At 41.8% G+C, this 21,440-nt stretch overlaps 3 protein-coding genes across 20 annotated transcripts in view; 2 read left to right on the top strand and 1 right to left on the bottom strand.

Moving 5' to 3' along the window:
* Positions 1 to 222: 222 nt before the first annotated feature.
* Positions 223 to 21,440, bottom strand: part of LOC1275930 (uncharacterized) — a 52,878-nt gene continuing 31,660 nt past the window's right edge. For 7 of the 12 annotated variants that reach the window (XM_061650293.1, XM_061650292.1, XM_061650291.1 and 4 more), the window contains 2 exons: positions 3,426 to 3,622; positions 223 to 863 (listed from right to left, as the gene is read on the bottom strand). In XM_061650293.1, coding sequence (XP_061506277.1) covers positions 718 to 863; positions 3,426 to 3,622 — 343 coding nt within the window. In that variant the 3' untranslated portion in view covers positions 223 to 717. The other 5 variants (XR_009765432.1, XR_009765431.1, XR_009765433.1 and 2 more) reach the window with 5 other exon arrangements.
* LOC4576815 (ATP-binding cassette sub-family C member 4) lies at positions 3,749 to 10,788 on the top strand. 5 transcript variants are annotated; one of them, XM_061650285.1, is made up of 5 exons: positions 3,749 to 4,049; positions 5,908 to 6,640; positions 6,756 to 9,047; positions 9,128 to 10,230; positions 10,330 to 10,788. In XM_061650285.1, the coding sequence occupies exons 2-5, from the start codon at positions 6,113 to 6,115 to the stop codon at positions 10,625 to 10,627; spliced, it is 4,221 nt and encodes a 1,406-aa protein (XP_061506269.1). In that variant the 5' UTR covers positions 3,749 to 4,049; positions 5,908 to 6,112; the 3' UTR covers positions 10,628 to 10,788. The 5 variants fall into 5 exon arrangements, with proteins under 5 accessions (XP_061506269.1, XP_061506268.1, XP_061506270.1 ...); XM_061650284.1 differs by lacking the exon at positions 3,749 to 4,049 and adding an exon at positions 4,280 to 4,392; XM_061650286.1 differs by lacking the exon at positions 3,749 to 4,049 and adding an exon at positions 4,350 to 5,549.
* LOC5667623 (ATP-binding cassette sub-family C member 4) lies at positions 11,635 to 21,435 on the top strand. Of its 3 annotated transcripts, none has more exons than XM_061650282.1 (13): positions 11,635 to 11,736; positions 13,035 to 13,475; positions 13,546 to 13,753; positions 14,431 to 14,653; positions 14,965 to 15,687; positions 15,786 to 16,261; positions 17,206 to 17,589; positions 18,124 to 18,479; positions 19,103 to 19,517; positions 19,624 to 19,774; positions 19,864 to 20,094; positions 20,175 to 20,889; positions 20,964 to 21,435. In XM_061650282.1, the coding sequence occupies exons 2-13, from the start codon at positions 13,141 to 13,143 to the stop codon at positions 21,271 to 21,273; spliced, it is 4,527 nt and encodes a 1,508-aa protein (XP_061506266.1). In that variant the 5' UTR covers positions 11,635 to 11,736; positions 13,035 to 13,140; the 3' UTR covers positions 21,274 to 21,435. The 3 variants fall into 3 exon arrangements, with proteins under 3 accessions (XP_061506266.1, XP_061506265.1, XP_061506267.1); XM_061650281.1 differs by having other exon boundaries at positions 13,015 to 13,475; XM_061650283.1 differs by lacking the exon at positions 11,635 to 11,736 and having other exon boundaries at positions 12,728 to 13,475.

The raw sequence follows: 21,440 nt of genomic DNA, 5'->3' as shown, positions 1-21,440 counted from the left end.
AGTCAGTAAATGTATTCAACCTTTCTGTTGTTGTAATCACCATCTTCATTTTGTTCACACCGGGCTGCAAGAATGCATATTTATTCGAGTTCATGTAATCAATTTGTATGCATTCTCATTAAGCAGCACAGTTGATACAGTTAACAGTGTAAATGAAGGCATAATGAAATCAAATGTCATCCTGTTACAATGTATTCCTGGCTCTCAAAACTAATTAGATCATTTCTCTTTGCAGGGAGCAAGATCGATATTTATTTCACTACCATCAGCTGTTTTTTCTTCTCTCGCCTTTACAGCAGCAGAACATTTCATTTAGCAAATATGCACTATATTTAGTTAAAAAATATCTGCAATACAATCCGTGCGCTAGAGCCAGTGTTTGTGTGCAATTGTTTGGATCTCCGTGCGACTAATTCAATTACTAAATTGTGCTTCTACTGTTAGAAGGTTTTGGGCTCTTTAGTGAAACGCGTCGTTTTGTGGTCCCTAAAATGGTAAGTTGTCGGAAGCCGGATGGTTCATAGGACATAGTATTTAAATTATGCCTTATATATGAGGCATTGATTAATGCTTTGGGAGAGCTTCACAATTAAAGGCAAAACATATCAAAAATGAAATACACATACATATAGTTTACCGTTTTGGCGCTCTTTTGCGGTTTTGTAATTTTCTTTATCGTTTTCCCATTGTTCTGTTCTACTGTTATCTGTTATCAATTTACGTTTTAATCTCCGCGATCTCAACCGTAACACTCTCGTTCGGGTGTGTTGTACCGTTGTCCTTTATGTGATGGTTTGCACTACGGTTGGATTTGGTGGAAGTTGCCGATGCATTACTGCTTCCGCGGGAACCACGCCGTGAGCCTAAATCCGATGGTATAAGATTGAACGGTGGTAAAAAATTAGAAATGTGAATTAATTACATACAGTTTAATAGTATCCTAGAACACGAACCATCAATTAAATCTATAAAATTAACAGAGTACTCGTTTCTTATGTACTTGATAAAATGGCAGAACAATACATTGAAGGTGCGTTTTCATAAAGTACTTTAACTACGCGGAAAAAGGGAGATTGAATTGTATTGTAAAGAGGTATTTTTTATATCATTTGGACTCACCGAACAAAAGATGATTTTATAAATTCTATAAATTTTTGACACATTGGTAGACACCGATACATGTCCAACATGGATTATACGTGTTTATTTCTAAATACCCAAGAACAGACAGTTCAATGTCAAGATGGACTAAAAAACACATAGCACAACAATGTACGATAGTAGAGTAAAACATGTGAGAATTGGTTCATTGATGCAACTTTCAATTGAAGATATGTGTGATGGAATGGATGGTAAGGCATGCAAACGAATTAGAAGGGTTTTTTTTACATAAAATAATGTGTTTATTCATTAGAAGAACATTAGAAGCCTTACTGTAAACGATTCAAGCTTTAGTAGATTGTATCACAATAATAATATCTATTCAGCATACAAATTGTGTAACTAAATATCAATCAATAAAATTAATCCGGTACAAAATGAAGTAAATGATTTACAACTATATCATAGCAACGGGGATAGAGCATGTAAAATAGACCTTTTTTTGAATAGATTAATAGAGCAACACTTTCTACCAACATTACTTAATTATTGTTAAAGCAAATAAATACCTACTAGTGAGCAGTTTTTCATTATTGAGTAACTGCGCAGACATGTTAAAGCTGTTCTGTTTAATGTTACTTTATGTGAATCCGCGAACAATTGTGCGATCAAAAGTGGAAGATTCGTCGGTATAGCCACATTGGAAGAAGTATACAGACTAAATTCTGATCACCTTAGATCGTTGTACGGCGATTATGCGAATAACGTATGTGCCCCCTGTACTGTTCACGGTGCTTAACATTACTTGAGCAAAATGTGGCAAATTATCTCATCTATTGTTTTGTTTGCTGAATTGATGCCGGCGTTGATGCTGCTTGATCTTGCTGCTGGCTTTTTTTGGCATGTGAATGTGTTTCTGCGAAAAATGGGACGAGGAATAGAAGTTGGGTTTGTTTTTCTTTGTGTTGCTTTGTGTTGTTGGTTGTTGTTGTTGAAGAAGCATCTGCATTTAGTATAACATGTTTTATATTGCTATGTTAAATGAGTAGCATTCTTTGCTTACGGTCAGGTACAGGTTTTTTCTTTCTTATTTTTGCTATATTTCCACTTCATGTAGTGGATAGAGACTACCTGTACATAATTAACACAAAATAGCAAGAAAAGGTACACGTAGAGCAGAAAAGAGAGAAGAAAAAAGAGAAAAAGAATGAAAAGAGAAAATACAAGCACGAAAGGATAGACATGTTTTCAGAGTTTATCGTAAACCAAACGAATAACGGCGTTCTAGAAGTAAATCAAAGAAATTATTTACACCACACACAATGCGCAAACGATTGTGATTAAAAGTTAACTTTGAATCAAATAACCATTGCCGAACTAAACAACGAACACACTATAAGCACTATTGACATAAGTCGTGACGCACTATTTGGTGCTGTTAGTATGCAAAGCATTTGCGTGTATGAATATTTTACGAACGAATGAAAATGATCAGAATGGTATTACAAACGCATTTTCCAATCGTTTGTTTCCCTCTTTCAAAGGACTGAGAACTATGTGTTTTTTAGCCAATCACAGACGAATAAATGTAAAACTGATAATGTCTTACTACAATCAGTCAGTTTCAAGTTTTCTCTAATTAATGGTATTCGCCAATTGGGTAGATTTAACTAAGACTAGAGAGTGGTTGCAAATGATAAGATCGTATGGCAGGTCTATAATTCTAAACGAAATAAAATATTTCTGTGTGAATCTATGTTCGTTTAAACTGAGCTTAATCGTCGAAAGCTAACCAGAATCATTGGAAATAAATCTCTTAACGTTGATATGCATTTAAATTTAAATTCTAAACAAACGTAACATAATAAGTATATATGTAAAGGTTAATTGATTTTAAACATCATAATATTGATCTTCGTCTTGGTATTTCCAAATTTTTAAGAAATCATAGACCAAGAACATAGACATAATATTTTTGTTATTAATTTTGAACAATTGTCATCAAGATTATTAACCAGTAACATAAAAAGTCGTAAAATGGTTCAGAAAAAATCATATCATAATGTGTTTCCAAACGAACAAGAATCAACAGTCAACTACAAGGAACGGCATGGTGAAACTAACCGAATAGGTAATAGATAGGGAAAGATTGATAGTAACAGGAAACGGCAGATGAAGAAGATAAGGTCAGCAAAAGAGCACAAGACAACGGATACTATCGACTTCCAGTGACACTAGAACCGAGAACGACTAACGGCAGCTACGTCCAAGCAGACACTTGTGATAATGGACGGGACATCGGGAGCGGATTCCCATATACAGACCTATCTTACCTATCGATGCATTCGGTGAATGCGGTCGCAGTGATGCCATGCTAGGCTGACGAGATGGTAAACGTACGGACATGCGTGAGCCGCGTCGTTCTTGGCCGTGCAGGAGTTTGTTGTCTCGTAGAAGCGAAACATTCATCAATCGCGGGTTCGGTGTATTGAAGATCGTTCGATTTTCACGCCAACGTGCCCTGTGTAAACGAAACGGAATGAATGAAACGTTATGAAGAAGTTAGACTAAAACATAGGATATATGTGCACACATCAACTAGTGAACCCACGACGAAACTATAAACGATGTACGATATGGTAGTGCTCAAAGATTGCACCACGATGTAACCACGTAGAGGATACTTTATTGCAATTGTTGGCAAAACATTACTTTCCGTTATGAAATTGTCTCTAGAGTTTCTGTTTGCGTTTGCATCAGCCCCTGGCAGCAAATCAACATGACAGCGAAGCTTATCAGTATGAGACTTGCTGGTGCCGAGAGCGGAAAGATAACATTGAACAATACGACATGACCGAGGCCATAAGAGAATACGCTTAGTATAGTTTCAGACATTGCTAGTAGACGGCGTGTGTGTGTGTGTGTACTCTTGCTGTTCGTTTGAACCGGTAAGTATTCGGGGAATTCTAATAGATGAGAAGAAGCAATGGTGACGATTGCAACAGTACTAAAACCGTTAACAAGTGCTCGGTAAACATGATTCCAAAGTGTGTTTTTGTAGCCGTTGCAACGAAAGAGCGTAGCTCAAAAGAGTATATTTCTTCAAACACTCTCTAGACGTAGGTAGGAAACAAAGAGTGGAGAGTTTAGAGCGCCCGCGCGAATGAGAAAGAGAGAACTGTCATTGACAGCTGTTTTTTCGTCAACCAGTTGTGTGGTTGTGTGTGGTAGCGTTGTATTGTTTGCCCTTCATTCATAATCAAACTACAGACGCAGACGGTACCGCCGCGGGTAGGTTGTCAGTGTGTTGAAATTCAGTCGCAAAAAATGCAGTTCTTGTAATACATAACTAATGCACCAATCACCAGCAGCATGTTGTAATGCTGAACTGAACGTACCAAACGTGGGTGTGAGTGTCGAAAACGAAAAATAAAACAGTGGTTCGGTTTTTTTTCGCTCTATCTATCAATCGAGGGTGATTGAACAAATCGGACATGGTGTGTTTATACTAAAGGCTTCAGATTCAGTGAAAGTTTAAGATCAATGGGCCGTTGCTTTCTATTGTTAAAAAAGAGCGAACCTTTCCGGCAAACGTTGTTAGAAGGCTTCGATTAAGAGATTTGAAAGCGAAGAAGACACGTATATTGCAAGAAGCTACCCTAATAAGTGATGTGATTGTTCTCAGCCGCCTCACGACTTTAATATATTCAGGCGGTGCTGAAATTAGGCAATGTTGATCGTCCTGCGTATACTTATTGATTGAGCATTGTTTATGAATGGCCTTCGATGCGAGTAAGCCGAAGTTATTGTTTGGGGTTGCTGTTAAGTGTTCACTGCAGGCCCACTTATAGTAGTGCACGTTGATTTTCTTTCGATTGCCGCAACAAAGCGAGCTATTTATAGTGTTTGTGCGAATCTATGTTTTACAAATGAGTTAGATTATTCTTCTGTGCTACAAAATACTTGAATAATCGTTGTGTGCAATCGTTGCCAGTAACCATCGTTAGGAAGTCCAATAGAGAGCTAATCCATTCACGGCACGGAACACTGACTCGCAAAGCACACATGGTGGTGGACTTTTGGCAGTGCAAAAAGGCGAACATAACACACTTTTGGAACCATTTGGATGAAGTTCGCATCAAACGATTGAAAGCATTTTTGAATCACGATCGACACATCATAGCAAAGCATTTCTCCGGCAAGCGCAGACTGCAGACGGCTTTACACTGGAAAAACCGGTTCCCACGTCGCATTGCTCTGACCGACATAATTCTTCTCTGCGTACTATTCCGGCATGCTGAACATAATGAGGGATATGAAATCGTTGATGCGGAATGATTAGTTTGGTCAGCCACATTGAATAACTAACTACACAACAATGAATGTGTGCAGCAGTCTGGAACTATTCGCATTGCCAGTTTTGCTGTTCGGTAGTTGGACTATTGTTCGTAAGCAAATTATATTATCTTTAATTCAGTAACATGTATCAAAAGTGTATGTACATTTTTTACCTTTTTTGGGGGGCTTATAAAAACATCACTATAAACTAGATCTGGTGTGTTTTAGATGCATGAGCTAGCTAAAACTCAATGATTGATCCAATATATTTGCTACGATCATACAAAAATGATTCATCCATTTACTATACCATCGCTCGATGGCTATATTTTTTCAATGATTATTATTTAGCCTTATACCGGCTTTAGATGCTTTGGGGATTCACACGGCGGTGGATGCGGAAATATTACCATAGTATTATAATTTGCAGGGGATTTTGAATGGAATATGTTTTCTTTTTCTTTTTAGATCCAGTTTGTAGCGGAGTACAGCACAGCCTTCCTCATTGATCCTGAAAACGAGCTGTAAAGACAACTTGCAACAGATTGATAATCGGCATATATATTGTGGTGTATCCTGCTAAATGGGACGTCATTTATGGCGAATGACTGCCCGTAGAAAGCTTTGCACTGATCAGTTAAACAACACGAAAAACGAAACGGTTTAGTGAAGAATGAACCGCGAAAACCCATTCGGTAATGGAAAGCAGGTCAACCCTGTACAGAATGCCTCCTTTCTGTCGAAACGTAGTTTCTGGTGGCTACGAGAAATGTTCCGCTATGGACAGCGTAAAGAGATTACGGAAGAAAAGCTTTACGCGACACTGCCAGAGCACAGCAGTCACGGTTTGGCGGAAACATTCGAACGCCTATGGTCAGAAGAGGAGCAACGTGGACCGACCAAGGCTAGCTTTGCTCGTGTTTACTGGCGTGCTTTCGGCAAGGAAACCCTTTTCTGGGGTCTAGTGTTCTCGGCTTTCGAAACGGCCAACCGTGTTGCTCAACCATTGCTGCTGGGAGAGCTAGTATCCTACTTTACTCCTAACCAGGACACCATCAGCGAACGAGACGCATACCTGTACGCGATAGGCGTTATCGCATGTTCGCTGTTATCGGTCATCTCATTTCATCCCTTCATCTTCTTTATTTTTCAACTCGGAATGAAGTTTCGTATAGGCGCTTCGTGCTTAATTTATAACAAGGTAACTTAAAGCAAATAGCCCAACGAGATTTACTATTACTAACGAGATTTAGCACTACTTGTAGGCTGTTTGTTGCGACACACATTACATGTTTCACCTTGATTCTGTCTTGTAGGTACTTAAACTCTCTAAATCCACCACTGCTGGCGACGGACTTAATGGAAAAATCATCAATTTGCTCTCGAATGACGTCGGAAAGTTTGACATCGCATTATGTTTCGTGCATGATCTGTGGAAAGGCCCCATGGAAGCTGTTCTGCTTGGCTATTTCATTTATTGTCAAATTGGGTTCTCGGGCTTGCTAGGAATGGCCTTCCTGATGAGTTTTATCCCGCTTCAAGCCTGGGTGGGTAAGAAAACGGCCACCTATCGAATGAAGGCGGCCAAACGGACGGATGTACGTGTACGATTCATGAACGAAATCATCCAAGGTATTCAGGTGATCAAAATGTACACGTGGGAGAGCTCATTCGCCAAAATGATCGAAAATATCCGGCGGAAAGAGATACAAGCCATCCGTGGTGGTGCATACGTGCGGGCAACGCTCATATCGTTCTTTACCGTGTCGCGAGTGTCCATTTTTATCAGCCTACTGTCATACACAGTCACCGAGAACGTTATCACTGCCAAAAAGGTGTTCATTGTGACGTCGTTCTACAGCATACTGAACGATTCCATGGTGCATTTCTGGCCCATGGCCATTACCTTCTGCGCGGAGGGATATATCTCGCTCAAGCGTATACGTGATTTCCTTTTAACACCTGAAGGAAAAAGTAGCCTCAGTACAAACATGCCATCAGATGTAAAGAAAGGCAAGAAAACAACGTCTACCAGCGATAAAGATAATTCGAGCCAAATGGAATCTAGTAAAGGAATCAAAGAAGATGCCCTGCAAAACGGCAGTAAAGGCGTGACAAAAAATGAAGACGTCGATTTTGAACCCTTGCTGCCAAAACGATTTGTACGAACGGTGGATGGAGAAAGAAAAGGGATCGTACTCGATAACGCCACAGCACGTTGGATGTGCCCTTCAGCTGTACCAGTTGGAGCAATTTCTACAATGGGAAAAGGAGGTGGAGATTGCTCAGAAGAGACTACAAATGTTGGCATTGAGTCTGTCAGTTTGACTGTCGATCCGGGAAGATTGTGTGTGCTGGTAGGTCCAGTTGGCTCGGGCAAATCTACTCTGCTGCAGGTGCTATTGGGTGAGCTAGAACTCGATCAAGGTACGGTGGAAATGTATGGAACAGTCAGCTATGCCGCACAGGAACCTTGGCTATACGAAGGCAGTGTGAGGAATAATATCATTTTTACTGAAGAGTACGATGAGCGGCGTTACTTACGGGTGGTTCGTGTATGTGCTCTGGAAAAAGATTTTGAACTTTTTCCACACGGCGATCAAACGATTGTTGGAGAACGAGGCATCAGCTTAAGCGGAGGACAAAAGGCACGTGTCAATCTTGCCCGTGCCATCTATCGAAAAGCCGATATTTATTTATTGGATGATCCACTGTCAGCAGTCGATACACATGTGGGCAAGCATATTTTCGAGCTTTGTATTCGCGATTTCCTCGCTAATCGAGTATGCGTTTTGGTTACCCATCAGTTGCAGTACTTAAAAGACGTACAACAGATAGTGCTAATGAACGCGGGCCGAGTAGAAGCATGTGGCAGCTATAAAGAATTGAAAAAATCAAATATCGAATCGATCATGGCACTGACACCTGACGAATCTCCCCTAGAAAGTCCTATAGAAAAGGAACTGAAAAACCGTCGCCCACGACGGACTAGTGGATCTTCGACCGGTTCGCAGCGTGATAGTGATCTTATGATGGACCTGTTGCAGCAAGACAAACAAGAAGAAGAAAAAGAATCTCAAGGCGGTAGCGGTAGTGTGGGGCTCTCAGTGTACAAAACCTACTTCAGCGCGGTCAACAGTTGCGGATGGGTGTTCTGGCTTAGCGCTTTAATGGTGCTATCGCAAATCGTTGTCAGTGGAGTCGACATATTTGTTGCAGAATGGGTGAATTGGGAGGAGAAAGTGGCTGGCATTCCTCCGGAATTTGATTTGAATGATAATCACACTATTTTGAGTTCTCGCGATGTGCGAATTTTACTGAGAGAGCAGGCTGATGTGAGCAACTTCATAGAGCGTCAGCAGTATATCTGGATCTACAGTGGGCTAATTATTCTGCTGGTTATCTTAGTTGTACAAAGATCGTTTTCGTTCTTTTACGTTTGTCTTCGCATTTCCATAAATCTACATGATCGTCTTTTTCGTGGATTGACCCGTGCAACAATGTACTTCTTCAATACAAATCCTTCCGGGAGAATTTTGAACCGTTTCTCAAAAGATATTGGAGCGATTGATTCAGCACTGCCCATGGCACTGTTAGACTGCGTTGTGGTAAGTATTGAGCTGAGTTGAACTGGAACTGGTTGAGAGCTGGTCAAATTGATTGCCTTTTACCCTTAATTATTTTGCAGTTTTTCTTGGAAATGATCGCAGTAGTAGCGGTGGTATCGATCGTCAACTATTGGTTCCTTGTACCTACTGCGGTGGTTGCGGTGGTGATGTATTACATTCGTCAGACTTATTTAAACACGTCTCGTGTGGTGAAGCGCATCGAATCTGTCAACCGATCGCCGCTTTTCTCACACACCAATGCGACTTTGCAAGGACTATCAACGATTCGGGCGTTTGGTGCACAGTCGATACTCAAGCACGAGTTTAACGAGTTTCTCGATGTGAACTCCTCTGCTTGGTACATGTTTATCTCTACGAGTCGTGCATTTGCCCTGTGGCTCGACGTGGTGTGCGTGTTGTACATTGGTATCATAACGATCAGCTTTCTCGTTGGCAATAGCAACCAAATGCTAGGCGGCAGCGTCGGATTGGCCATCACAAAGACAATCAGCTTGGTCGGTATGTGCCAGTGGGGGATGCGGCAATCGGCAGAACTGGAGAATCAGATGGTTTCCGTAGAGCGTGTGAATGAATACACAAACCTACCGTCTGAACCACCGCTCGAGACTGCGCCGAAACATCGACCGCAACGAAACTGGCCTGAGCATGGTACAATACGGTTCAACAACGTTGATCTGCGGTACTCGGACGATGGAGAGCGTGTACTAAAGGACCTTAATTTTACCATTCGTTCGAACGAGAAGGTTGGCATCGTGGGACGTACTGGGGCTGGCAAATCGTCCTTGATTCAGGCACTTTTCAGACTCGCACCCTTCGAGGGAAATATTGAAATTGACGACATAGATACAAAGACCTTGGGTTTGCGCGATTTACGAAGCAAAATCTCAATTATACCTCAGGATCCCATTTTATTTTCCGGCACGTTGCGTAGCAATTTGGATCCATTTGATCAGCGCAAGGACGATGAATTGTGGAGTGCTCTTGATCAGGTTGAGTTGAAAGAGGCCGTATCTTCGCTAGCCGGAGGTTTAGAGTGTCGCATGTCCGATGGAGGGAGCAATTTCAGTATGGGCCAAAGGCAACTTGTTTGTCTCGCTAGAGCCATTTTGAGAAACAATAAAATCCTTGTTCTCGACGAAGCCACTGCCAATGTAGATCCGGAGTAAGTAGATATGTACATAAGTACATTGTTTTTTAAAAATAGGTAATGATCTGTACAATTTACAATTAACATGTTATTTCTTTCTTTTTGTCCTTACAGAACGGATAAACTGATTCAAACTACGATTCGTACAAAATTTGCCCACTGCACAGTATTAACAATTGCGCATCGATTAAACACGGTTATGGACAGTGATAGAGTGTTGGTGATGGACGCTGGACGCGTAGTCGAGTTTGGGCATCCGCATGAGCTTCTGCACGGTCCGATTGGCTATCTACGGCGACTAGTGGACCAAACTGGTGTTGCTACGGCAGCAATGTTGATGCGTACTGCTGAGGATAATTTTAAAAAATCTAGTGCACGGCAGACGGAAGCAATTACACTGGGATTGTCATGAGACAAGGTCTAAAAGAAAATATACACACTTGCTGCATAAATGCTTGAGATTATTTTATGTACAGTATTTATGTACAACATAAACTACGAGCAATATTTTGTGTCAATTTTCACTGAAAGTAAGATTGAAATCAATAAAGAAATATAAAAATAATACACGAATTACTCCTCGTCTTTATCCTTAGTATACTAAAATTAATCAATTATATCATAAAAAGCACTTTCACAAATATGGAAGGCTAAACGATGCGGAAGTATGAATTGAGTATTAAGAGCATTGGTCAACCAACTGCCATAAAAATGGAAAATTACATAATATATAAATTCTAAAAAATATACTTTGTTGTTCATCTGAGGGTTACTGGCCGGATGAAAACAAATACGATAAAGCTAATAGAAAATGACGCAATGCGACAACCGACCAAACGAATGTTGACAACTGATCAAATGATATAGCTAAAAAAGATAGACCAGTTAAGAAATCAAATCAAAATCAAACCAACTTCCTTCAACCGCTTTAAGCAAAAATTAAAAATATACATACAGTGGCTCAATCGGAAAACCGGACTTGGGTTAAATGAAGTTTTGCCCGGTTTTCCGATTGAGGCACTGTAGATAGTAAAATTGTACGTAAATAAGTGTGCGTCTATATGTAACAAGTAACAGCTTGGTGTGGTCGGAATTTTGCAGGGAATATACGAAAGAACGGTATCTGGTTGTATCTTCCGTCGATTTGTTAAAAGTAATAGCAACTGACTGTTAACAGTTAACAGTAAGATTGTTGTAATTGAGAAAACCGAATAATGAAGAAAGTAACACACAAACCTCGAACAGTAAAACAAAGTTGGTGAACGTACGTTGCCAACCTAGAGAGAAGAAAATTGAGCACACATTCCGACAACATAGAGATCTGCTTGCGTGTGAGTAGCGCGAGCGAACGGAGAGATTGAGAGTGATTAAAAGTAGTCCGCATGGCATTACAACACGCGGTCGTTTGCGCTTTAGTTCGAGCAAGTACGTGAGAACAACAAGATGGTCCGTTTTTCGTGTGAAATTTCGCGTATTGTTTGTATAGTGGCTGTAAACGTGTCTTCAAGCTAAATTATTTTTGTAAAATACTTTATAAAGATATTTTATTACGAATGAGTGGAGTACGCAGACGATAAAAATGAGAGCAATGTGGTAGAATGTGAGGACGGAATGTACAACACGATACGACGATGTAGTGCGAACATACTGTGTGCTGTTTGGCGTGACGTTAAATTCGTTCAATTAATCTGCTGTAGCAACCGTTTTTGTTTATTTGACCCGTGGAATTGACACAAATCAATTGGTATTCACTAGGGACGGTACGAGTTAAACCGATCTTGTGTGGGTCCGTTACTGTCACGCGTCATTCGCGCTGCGATGAAGAATGATTAATCGGGGACAACGCTGCACAAGACGGTACCACCACCACCACGCGTTCGTGTTTTTTTCCGTCAGTCAAACTAACGATGGCAAACAAAATCATTGTCGATTGACCGTGACTTATCTTTATTTTGACGCTGTGCGTTGTTCGTTTCCTTGTCCTGCCGGCTGGCCACATGAAAATGAAACCTATTGCCTGGCGTCATCGTTCATACTCAGCGCAAGCCGCACACTCAGTGAATGCGCCGCATCATTTTCGACGCTACCGAGCACGTGGTTTGTTTTATTTCTACAGATTTTTCTTTTTGCCAGTCGTGTAAGCATATGCCAATCGTAGTGAGAAACTCTATCATACGAGTGAGAAAAGACCAATTGCTGGTGAACGTACCCACACAGATTCGTTTGATGCTAAATCGATAGTCAATTTGATGTTAGTATTTTAAATAAAACTTTAACTTTATTAAATTGAAATGCGATGTAAAGGTGTTGATGTTGGTTGAATATTCAACCACGACATTCCCACGACAAGTCAATAATGATCACGCGTAAGAATATTCGGGTGCTACACTAAATCTTCCAGCATACTCTCTGCTCAGGTTCGAAATATTTAGACGTGGATTAGAGATTCTCCCTGAAGCTGTAGTCATATTGTCCGAGATAAGAGTAAAGATTGTTTAATCTCCCAGCAGACGCCCAGCGTACGGCGATGGTACCAGCATCAGTACATTAATGAACCAGCATGCGACACCATAAACGTGTGAGCAATACGCGATCGACTGTCGCAACGTTTTAGTGCAGATAATAATTGTATAGCATAGTTTCGTATTCGCACTATTGGTTGTGTTGTGGAATTAATTGTTATACTAGAAAACTGTCCTGCATTTTAAAACGATTTAACGATATGAACAGCAGCAATGACCAATGAGATAGCAAATGTATGTTTAGCTTATTTGCATACATAATGTGAGTGTTTGTCAGTGAAAAAGATCCACTTCCAGACCACTGATTAAGCAGCGTTCAGCGTGATAAAGTGATAAGTTACAGTGTTGTTAAAAGCGGTTGCGTGTATAAGCTACAGTGTGTGTTTTTTGACCTTACATCACAATGAATCCGGCTGAGTATGACAAGGACACAAAAATACACGATCTCCGTCGGGAAACCAACCCGGTCACCGGAGCGAGCTCAGTTTCGTGGTACACTTTCTGGTGGCTCAAACCCCTGTTTGAAACAGGTCTGAAGCGCCCGATCGATGAGACCGATATCTACGAGACGCTTTCCACTCATCAAAGCTCACAGTTGTCGTATCAGTTTGAAAGCTACTGGAAAGCGGAACAGAAAAGCAGCAAACAACCGAGCTTTCTTCGGGTCATATGTCGAATATACTGGCGCTCGATACTTGGCTACGGTGCGATGTACACTATCGTAGACCTACTGGCTAGGTATGATAGGGTCGTCCCAATACCGAGCACCTGCTACATGACATGTGGATGTATTCGTCTTTCATTGCAGAATCTTTCAACCGCAGTGTCTTGGTGGATTGGTAGCGTACTTTGCGCCTGGCCAGCAGGATATTAGCAAAGAGGAAGCGTATTCCTATGCTGTGGGCATTATTTTGTGCTCCCTAGTACCCGTAGCTATCTTCCATCATTTTATCCTGTACATATTTCAAATTGGTATGAAGATTCGGGTCGCATGCTGTTCGCTGCTGTACAAAAAGGCAAGTATCGTTGTAAAACAAAGCAAACAAACAATGCTTCGTTGGCATCAGTTAAAAGGATTTCGAAAATGGGATAACACAAACGGGCAAAAAATCATGCACAAAAGCACCAACTGGCGACAGAAAGGCGTCGTGTGAGAGTATTGCAGTCTGCTAAAACATGCACAATTTAATCAATTATGCAACAATTTCTGCAACAAATCGCTGGCGCCATCGTTAACATAGAGACAGATTCCTTTTGAGTTTTGTGTGTGTGTGTGTGTGTGTCTGCGGAGGCAGCAAAGAGAGAAAACCATAAACATCAATATTAAACTAAACGTTGCCAGGTTTTCTTGGAATGGTATACTCAATGCAATGCACTGCATTTACAGATCATTTGTTTGCAGACCATTCGTATGTAAAAATGAAACATAATAGATAATCCACATAGGAAATGCAGTTCATCCATTGTATGAACACGAGATTATAATCGATATCTATCACAGTTGTTTGTTCACATTGCTTATTATACTATCTAACCCTAGTCATTGTCACTCAACAATAACTTTTCGTTTAATACGAAATAGATTGTATGTTTTATAGGTGTATTTTTGAGCTCATTTGGTAACAGAATTAGAAGAAAGCGTTTGCAAGAAACTTGTAATTAACTTGTTTTTGTTTGTTTGTTTTTACTTTAGGCTTTGCGCATCACTAAAGCAGCTGGAACGGATGGTATGACTGGACAGGTTATCAATTTGATGTCCAATGATGTGGCCAAATTCGACACGGCGACTGGCTTTGTGCACGATATCTGGAAAGGATTAATTGAGTTGGTAGTGCTAGGTTTTTTCATTTACAAACAGATTGGCATATCGGGCCTGTTCGGGATTGCGTTTTTACTTAGTTTTATTCCCCTGCAAGGTAAGCATCGGCACATCATTCTTGTTCAATCAATTGATTCGTGATATTCCAATACGATATATCACGTCAGTTATCATAACATATTCAATTATGTTGCTTATTAGTTGTTGCTCGAGAGATTCGCTCGTTAAAAGAGATATTTGTAGAGAGAAAATAGTAAACATATTATTGGCTGCCATTATCAATTTTCTTTTTATAACACAACCATAGTATGTTTAATAATAAGCACAAGCACAACTGAAACATTCCCAATCGTTTCAATTTCATTATAAGGAAATAATTGGAACCATAAACGTTTCTCGAATTTTCAGCATGGCTTGGCAAGAAGGCGGCAATTTATCGCCTGAAGACGGCCAGCAGAACCGACCGCAGAATACAGTTTATGAACGAAATCATACAGGGAATTCAAGTGATTAAGATGTACGCCTGGGAGGACAGTTTCAGCCGAATGGTGGACCGCATCCGGCGGAAGGAGGTGAACGGGATACGGGGAACTCTATTCATACGTGCTGGGCTGCTATCGTTTAATCTCGTTTCACGAGTGGCCATCTTTCTAAGCTTAGTCGCGTACGTCCTGTACGGAAACGTATTCACCGCAAAGAAGGTGTTCATCGTGACCTCCTACTTTAACTGGCTATACAGTTCGATGCTACATTTTTGGCCGCTGGCACTCACATCCGTTCACGAAGGGCTTGTATCGATAAGGCGTATACAGGACTTTCTACTGCTGGAGGAGCGAAAGTATGCACCGGACCGTACCAGCGTCTTAGGTGGCCAAGGAAGCAGTACTGTTCATGAGACGCCGGTGGACGAGAGTGCTCGCGGGCTGCTGAATACTTCAAATGGCTATGAGGTAAACAAGGTGGTAGCCGCAGCACCGGAAGGACACGCTGGCAGTATTCGCAAAATGGCACCTAAAAGCAAGCGTGTCATTAACAGAAAAGCTGTGGCACGGCAAGGGATTTTTATGCGTAACGCTACAGCACTTTGGGATAAGGATTTGCTAGCTTCCGCCGAGGATATTACAGTACGAGGTAACGTGGATGTTTGCAATGAAACTAGCTAGATTACTGGACAGTAGCATTTTGCACAGTAGAATTTTGATAAAAACACAACAAACTCTCATTTTCAGCTGGCGGAATAAAACACGTAACGCTAACAGTAGACAAAACAGAACCGTGCGCAATCGTGGGCTCCGTTGGCAGTGGCAAATCGACTATGCTCCAGGTTATTCTCGGGGAGCTGGAATTAGACGAAGGCCGGTTGGAAATCAATGGCAATCTCAGCTATGCGTCACAGGAGCCTTGGCTGTTTGAGGGAACGGTCAAAAACAACATCGTCTTTACCGAGGACTACCAGGAAAAGCGCTACCGAGAGGTGGTATCGGTGTGTGCTTTAGAGCGCGATTTCCAACTTCTTCCAAACGGGGACCAAACCATCGTCGGCGAGCGCGGAATTAGTTTGAGTGGTGGGCAACGCGCTCGTATCGGTTTAGCAAGAGCTATTTATCGGCGTGCGGACATCTATCTACTCGATGATCCGCTGTCCGCCGTCGACACGCATGTGGGAAAGCACATTTTCGAGGAGTGTATTATGAAATTTTTGAAGGTAACTAACATTGTTTAAAGTCATAAACAAACCGCTTATTATTACGTTGCAGCTACTGCATTTTAAAACATTCCCCTTTCGAACGAGCGTATGGTTCTACAACTAATAGATGTATTTACATAGGCGAAAGAACTCCGCAGGAGCCAAAGCCTCTCTAAACCATACTAACAACAACATGTATTTACAGGGTTTTTCAAGTCACTTTCGAATGTGCACATAATTATTCACCGCCTTCAAGATGTTTTTCAACAGCTCAAATGGTGTATTTGCTTTTTAAAAAATATCAGTTATTAAACATGATTTTCAACATCACATCGCCAACTTCCAACAATCCAACTTGAGATGTGTCTAAAATCATGTGGAACAACTGATACTTTATTGTGATGCAAATGCAAACATTTGACAAGTATTGAAAAACATCTCGCAAGCAATGAAAAATGACATTGGATAGATGGTAGACATTTAGAATTGACTCAGAATCTACAGTATTTGTCTTCTTTTTCTGCTAAATTATTTCTTTAAAGCAGCAACAGTAGAAATATTTTGTTGTTGTATATTTTTATAGAAACTTTGAGCCAATTGGCTTCATTTGTGTCTTTCATCCGGTTGATTAATTCTAAGCAGAAAAACAGTAGAAGTAGTCTCTGGTAACATGCATAATTCAAGTGTGAGGAGTAGAACGCGTGCTATTGACGACTATTTTACCCACTATTTTACCCTGTACGAAGTTTTCATTTGCAAAAAACACCCTTTCTTGTATAGATTTATATGCACATGTTTCTTCTCGCACGAGTTCTCATAACGCATATCGGTAGCACATAGACAGCATGGATTAGAAAAGACTAAAAACACCTTTGACCATCCTTTCGGTCGTTGTTTTTGGTTCGTTAATGCAAACGTAAAACATAGACTGCAGTAGCTTACGTGAACATTGCCAATTGCAGGAAAAAGTTTGCGTGTTAGTAACGCACCAGCTCCAATACTTAAAGGACATGAAGCATGTCGTGCTAATGAACTCGGGAGAGGTAGAGGCGCAGGGACCATTCCACACGCTGGCTGAATCGGGCCATTTTACCACGCTGCAGCAACCGCACCACGAGGGCGATAGACAGAGACAGAAGGAAAATAACGCATCGTCGGCTGATGCGCCGTCTGCAGTGCCGTCGGCGGAAGGACAGCACACTGCCGATTCCGCGCAATTTCGCAGCACCCTGGACACGGATAGCAGCCAGACACAAAAAGTCGATAGTGTCGCGAACAATGGGATTGAATACGATTCCATCGTCAACATTGATATCAACAGTAAAGCTGAGACGCATAAAATGACGGTAGGTGTTGTATACTATTTTTGCCATCCATTTTCTATTGTCTCCCTGTTCTCCCCCATATGGCCATCGCTTGTGGTGGACGCACCGTCTGAAAGCTATCCCTGTGAATTAAAAAAATATATACATACATGCCGTGTCTTATCCGGCTTTAGATCGGTGACCATATCGCAGGGTTGTTGTTGCGCTTTTTTACATTTCAAAATTGAAATGAATTCGATTTCACTCAACGCATAAGGGAGCGGTAGTGTTTCATAGGGAATAGCTTGTTCCCCCAAGGTGCCAGTACTGGTGGCGAAGTAATTTGAATATTTTAACATCATAACTAAACGCAGGGTAGTAACGGTAGCCGCTGTGGGATTTACAGCGATGCGTTTATTGAATGCTGCAATGCACGACAAACCAGTAATTGCTGTTAGATGTGCCACCTAGGGAAATGCTTTCTATGGTTGGAGGGTAGACAAAAAAAAACTCACATAACTAGTAGTCTCATTTTTAAGCTAATTTTGATATCCAAACAAATCCAAACACCACCAGGAACGCAGGCACTCGATTCTTCCCACACCAGCCCAACAGCATCTGGCGCATCAACAGCATCAGTCACTTTACCAGCCCTCGCCATTTTCGTCCAGTAGCATGGTCTTTGATGGGTACGATGACAGCGACGAAAATGGGGGAGCAAAAAAAAGAACAAACCCTTCTCAGAATGGTACTTCGAAGGGCGACCCAAATCACCTTCATAAAGAATCACAACTGACCGGGCGTATCGGGTGGCGAGTGTACAAGAGCTTCTTTGCTGCAGTGGAAAGCAACTTGCTGCTGCTAATGGCTGCTGTTCTGTTCTTGTTGGCGCAGGCTAGCATGAGTGGTATCGATTACTACATCTCCCAGTGGTAAGTGTAAATTAATATCAACATCGAGTGAGCTCGCAAGCAAAACGAACGTACGTTTTAAGCTCTTGGCTACGCTACGTGTTGATTGGTGGTAATAATAAAGCTTCCAATCGTAATGGGAAGGCATTCTAGAAAAGAGTTTCCTGGCACCGTCATTCTGTGATGGACGTGACCATTAGGAGACGACATTCTGCGAAACAAACCGACTTTGTCTAAAACATTACAAAGAGAAGAAAGATCCGAAATCCGAAGAAAGATCTTCCGTCCGTATATGGATGATTCTTTCATCGAAAATTAAATCATACGCACATATACGTCATTAAGTAAAAAGCATTTGCAAATAATATTCCAAACATTGCAAATAATATTACATTTAGTTTTATTTTTGTAGCATTTCTTTCTCAAGGAACCACTCTAAACCACCACATGCCTCTTTCATAGAACGTGAGCATGTGTTTGGCAGCACTTGTGGTGTAAAATACGGCGTGAAAAGCCCATTATCTAAAGTTGCTATTTCCGCTTCAATTATCCATTGGAAACGTGACGTTCATACCGTTAGAAAGGATTAGCCTACGCTCAATGTCGTTTCTTGCCAGGTATTAATCATTCTCTTCCATCTGTAGGGTAAACTGGGAAGAATACTCAAGCGCTCTTGAGAGACTGAGAAGCAATATAACGGAACTAGGAACGGACGGATCGGACGGTACCAGCAGCAGTAACAGCAGTGAAGCTTTACTGTCGATTCCGCCGAAACTGGAAGGAAGCATCTTCACGCAACTGTCCCGCGACGAGTACATCCTGATGTATGCCGTAGCGATGCTGTTTATGTTTGCACTATCCTTGAGTCGATCCTTTCTGTTTTTCTACATCTGTCTGCGTGCCACAGTTCGGTTGCACGATCGTCTGTTTCGCGGTATCACACGCGCCACAATGTACTTCTTCAACACCAATCCGTCGGGACGCATACTGAACAGATTTTCGAGGGACATTGGTTGCATCGATACCTTCCTTCCCTTCGCCATGATGGACTGCATTTTGGTAAGTATGTGCAAAGCGATCCTGCTGCTATCCTTTGTGACAAAGACACACTTTGTACTGAATTTAATTCCATTCATTTTCCTTTATTGATCGCATGAATCCGCAGTTTTTTGTGGAGTTTTCCGCAATCATAGTGCTGGTGGCAGTGGTGAACTACTGGCTATTGTTTCCAACACTGGTGATGGCCATTATTTTCTACTTTTTGCGTCATGTATACACGAACACAGCGCGTAGCATCAAACGCGTCGAAGCGTCCAGTATGTTGAGAAAAAATGGGTTGAGATTTTATAACTTGAGCACTGAATTTATGTTACACTTTCCTTGTTGTTGTTGTTGTACGTTCCAGCGAGGAGCCCCATTTTCTCCCATGCAAATGCATCTTTCCAAGGACTCAGCACCATCCGTGCCTTTGGAGTGGAAAAAATACTGGCAGATGAGTTTGATAAACATCAAGACCTAAACACGTCGGCATGGTACCTTTTTCTGGCAACAACGCGCGCATTCGCCCAATGGTTGGAAATGGTGTGTGTGTTGTATATTGCAGTGGTAACCCTTAGCTTCCTGATGGTGGAAGATTGTAAGTTTGGACTTTAATGGTATGTGTTTGGAACAATAATAATCTATGAATTATGTTATTTTCCCCATTCCGAACGATAGCAATGAGCGGTAATGTAGGCTTGGCCATCACGCAAGTGTTCAATCTAATCTTCATGTGCCAGTGGGGCATGCGACAAACGGCCGAGTTGGAAAATCAAATGACATCCGTCGAGCGTGTCGTAGAGTACGCCGAGGTCGACCCAGAGCCATCACTGGTGTCAATCGGTAAACACAAACCACCAGCCGACTGGCCGACCAAGGGTGCCATACGATTCGAGCATTTTTCGTTACGTTACTCGGCCCAATCAAATTCGGTTCTGCGAGACCTCAATATGTCAATAAACGCGGGCGAAAAGATAGGCATCGTCGGAAGGACGGGCGCAGGGAAATCGTCCATCATCCAGGCCCTGTTTCGATTGGCGGTTAACGAAGGAATAATACGCATCGACGGCGTGGACATTGGCACACTCGGATTGCACGATCTGCGCAAGCGGATTTCAATTATTCCACAAGATCCGATTCTGTTTTCCGGAACGTTGCGGGCGAATTTGGACCCCTTCAAGCAGCACGGCGATGAGGCACTTTGGAATGCGCTACAATACGTGGAACTGAAGCAGGTCGTTTCAGCGATGGAAGGAAAACTGGACGGTAAAATGGCGGACGGTGGTACCAACTTTAGCATGGGACAACGGCAACTCGTGTGTTTGGCGCGAGCTATTCTTCGCAACAATCCCATCCTGATTCTGGATGAAGCCACTGCCAACGTCGATCCTGAGTGAGTTACTGCTTCACACAACAGCAACGATTCATACATTAACTGTCGCCTCATCGACTTGTCCTGTTTTTCAGAACTGATAATCTCATTCAAAAAACCATTCGAGAGCAATTTGAACGATGTACTGTTTTAACAATAGCGCATCGCTTACACACTGTCATGGATAGTGATCGGGTGTTGGTAATGGACGCAGGTAAAGCCATCGAGTTGGCGCATCCTTACGAACTGCTGCAACGAACGGACGGTGCTCTGAGGCGGTTAGTTGACGGAATGGAGGAATCTACAGCGCAACAGCTCACTGGTATAGCTTATCAAGCTTACGGAAAACGATTGACGCAACCGAGCAGCACTCCGAATGGTTCCAACCGTGCGAAAATGGTTTGATGCCAGCGAAAATACAACGGATGGCGATAATGTTAATGATGGTGGATGAGGGTCAATGGGGTCCCTCCTCACATGTCGATTAACCAGTTTACCTCACTAGCATGTACTAAACGAAACCAGGCAGGCTTATCAAACAATAAAAGAATATCAAGCCTTTGTCAATTTTG

The sequence above is a fragment of the Anopheles gambiae genome, chromosome 2, assembly GCF_943734735.2.
Source record: "Anopheles gambiae chromosome 2, idAnoGambNW_F1_1, whole genome shotgun sequence".
NCBI lineage: Eukaryota > Metazoa > Arthropoda > Insecta > Diptera > Culicidae > Anopheles > Anopheles gambiae.
This window is presented reverse-complemented; position numbering and strand designations above follow the sequence as displayed.

Coding starts and splice junctions, on each gene's coding strand:
- LOC4576815 (XM_061650285.1), top strand. CDS start 6,113: ATGAACCGCGAAAACCCATTCGGTAATGGAAAGCAGGTCAACCCTGTA. Junction 6,641..6,755: donor CGTGCTTAATTTATAACAAG/GTAACTTAAAGC, acceptor TCTGTCTTGTAG/GTACTTAAACTCTCTAAATC. Junction 9,048..9,127: donor CACTGTTAGACTGCGTTGTG/GTAAGTATTGAG, acceptor ATTATTTTGCAG/TTTTTCTTGGAAATGATCGC.
- LOC5667623 (XM_061650282.1), top strand. CDS start 13,141: ATGAATCCGGCTGAGTATGACAAGGACACAAAAATACACGATCTCCGT. Junction 20,095..20,174: donor CTTCCTGATGGTGGAAGATT/GTAAGTTTGGAC, acceptor TCCGAACGATAG/CAATGAGCGGTAATGTAGGC. Junction 20,890..20,963: donor ACTGCCAACGTCGATCCTGA/GTGAGTTACTGC, acceptor CCTGTTTTTCAG/AACTGATAATCTCATTCAAA.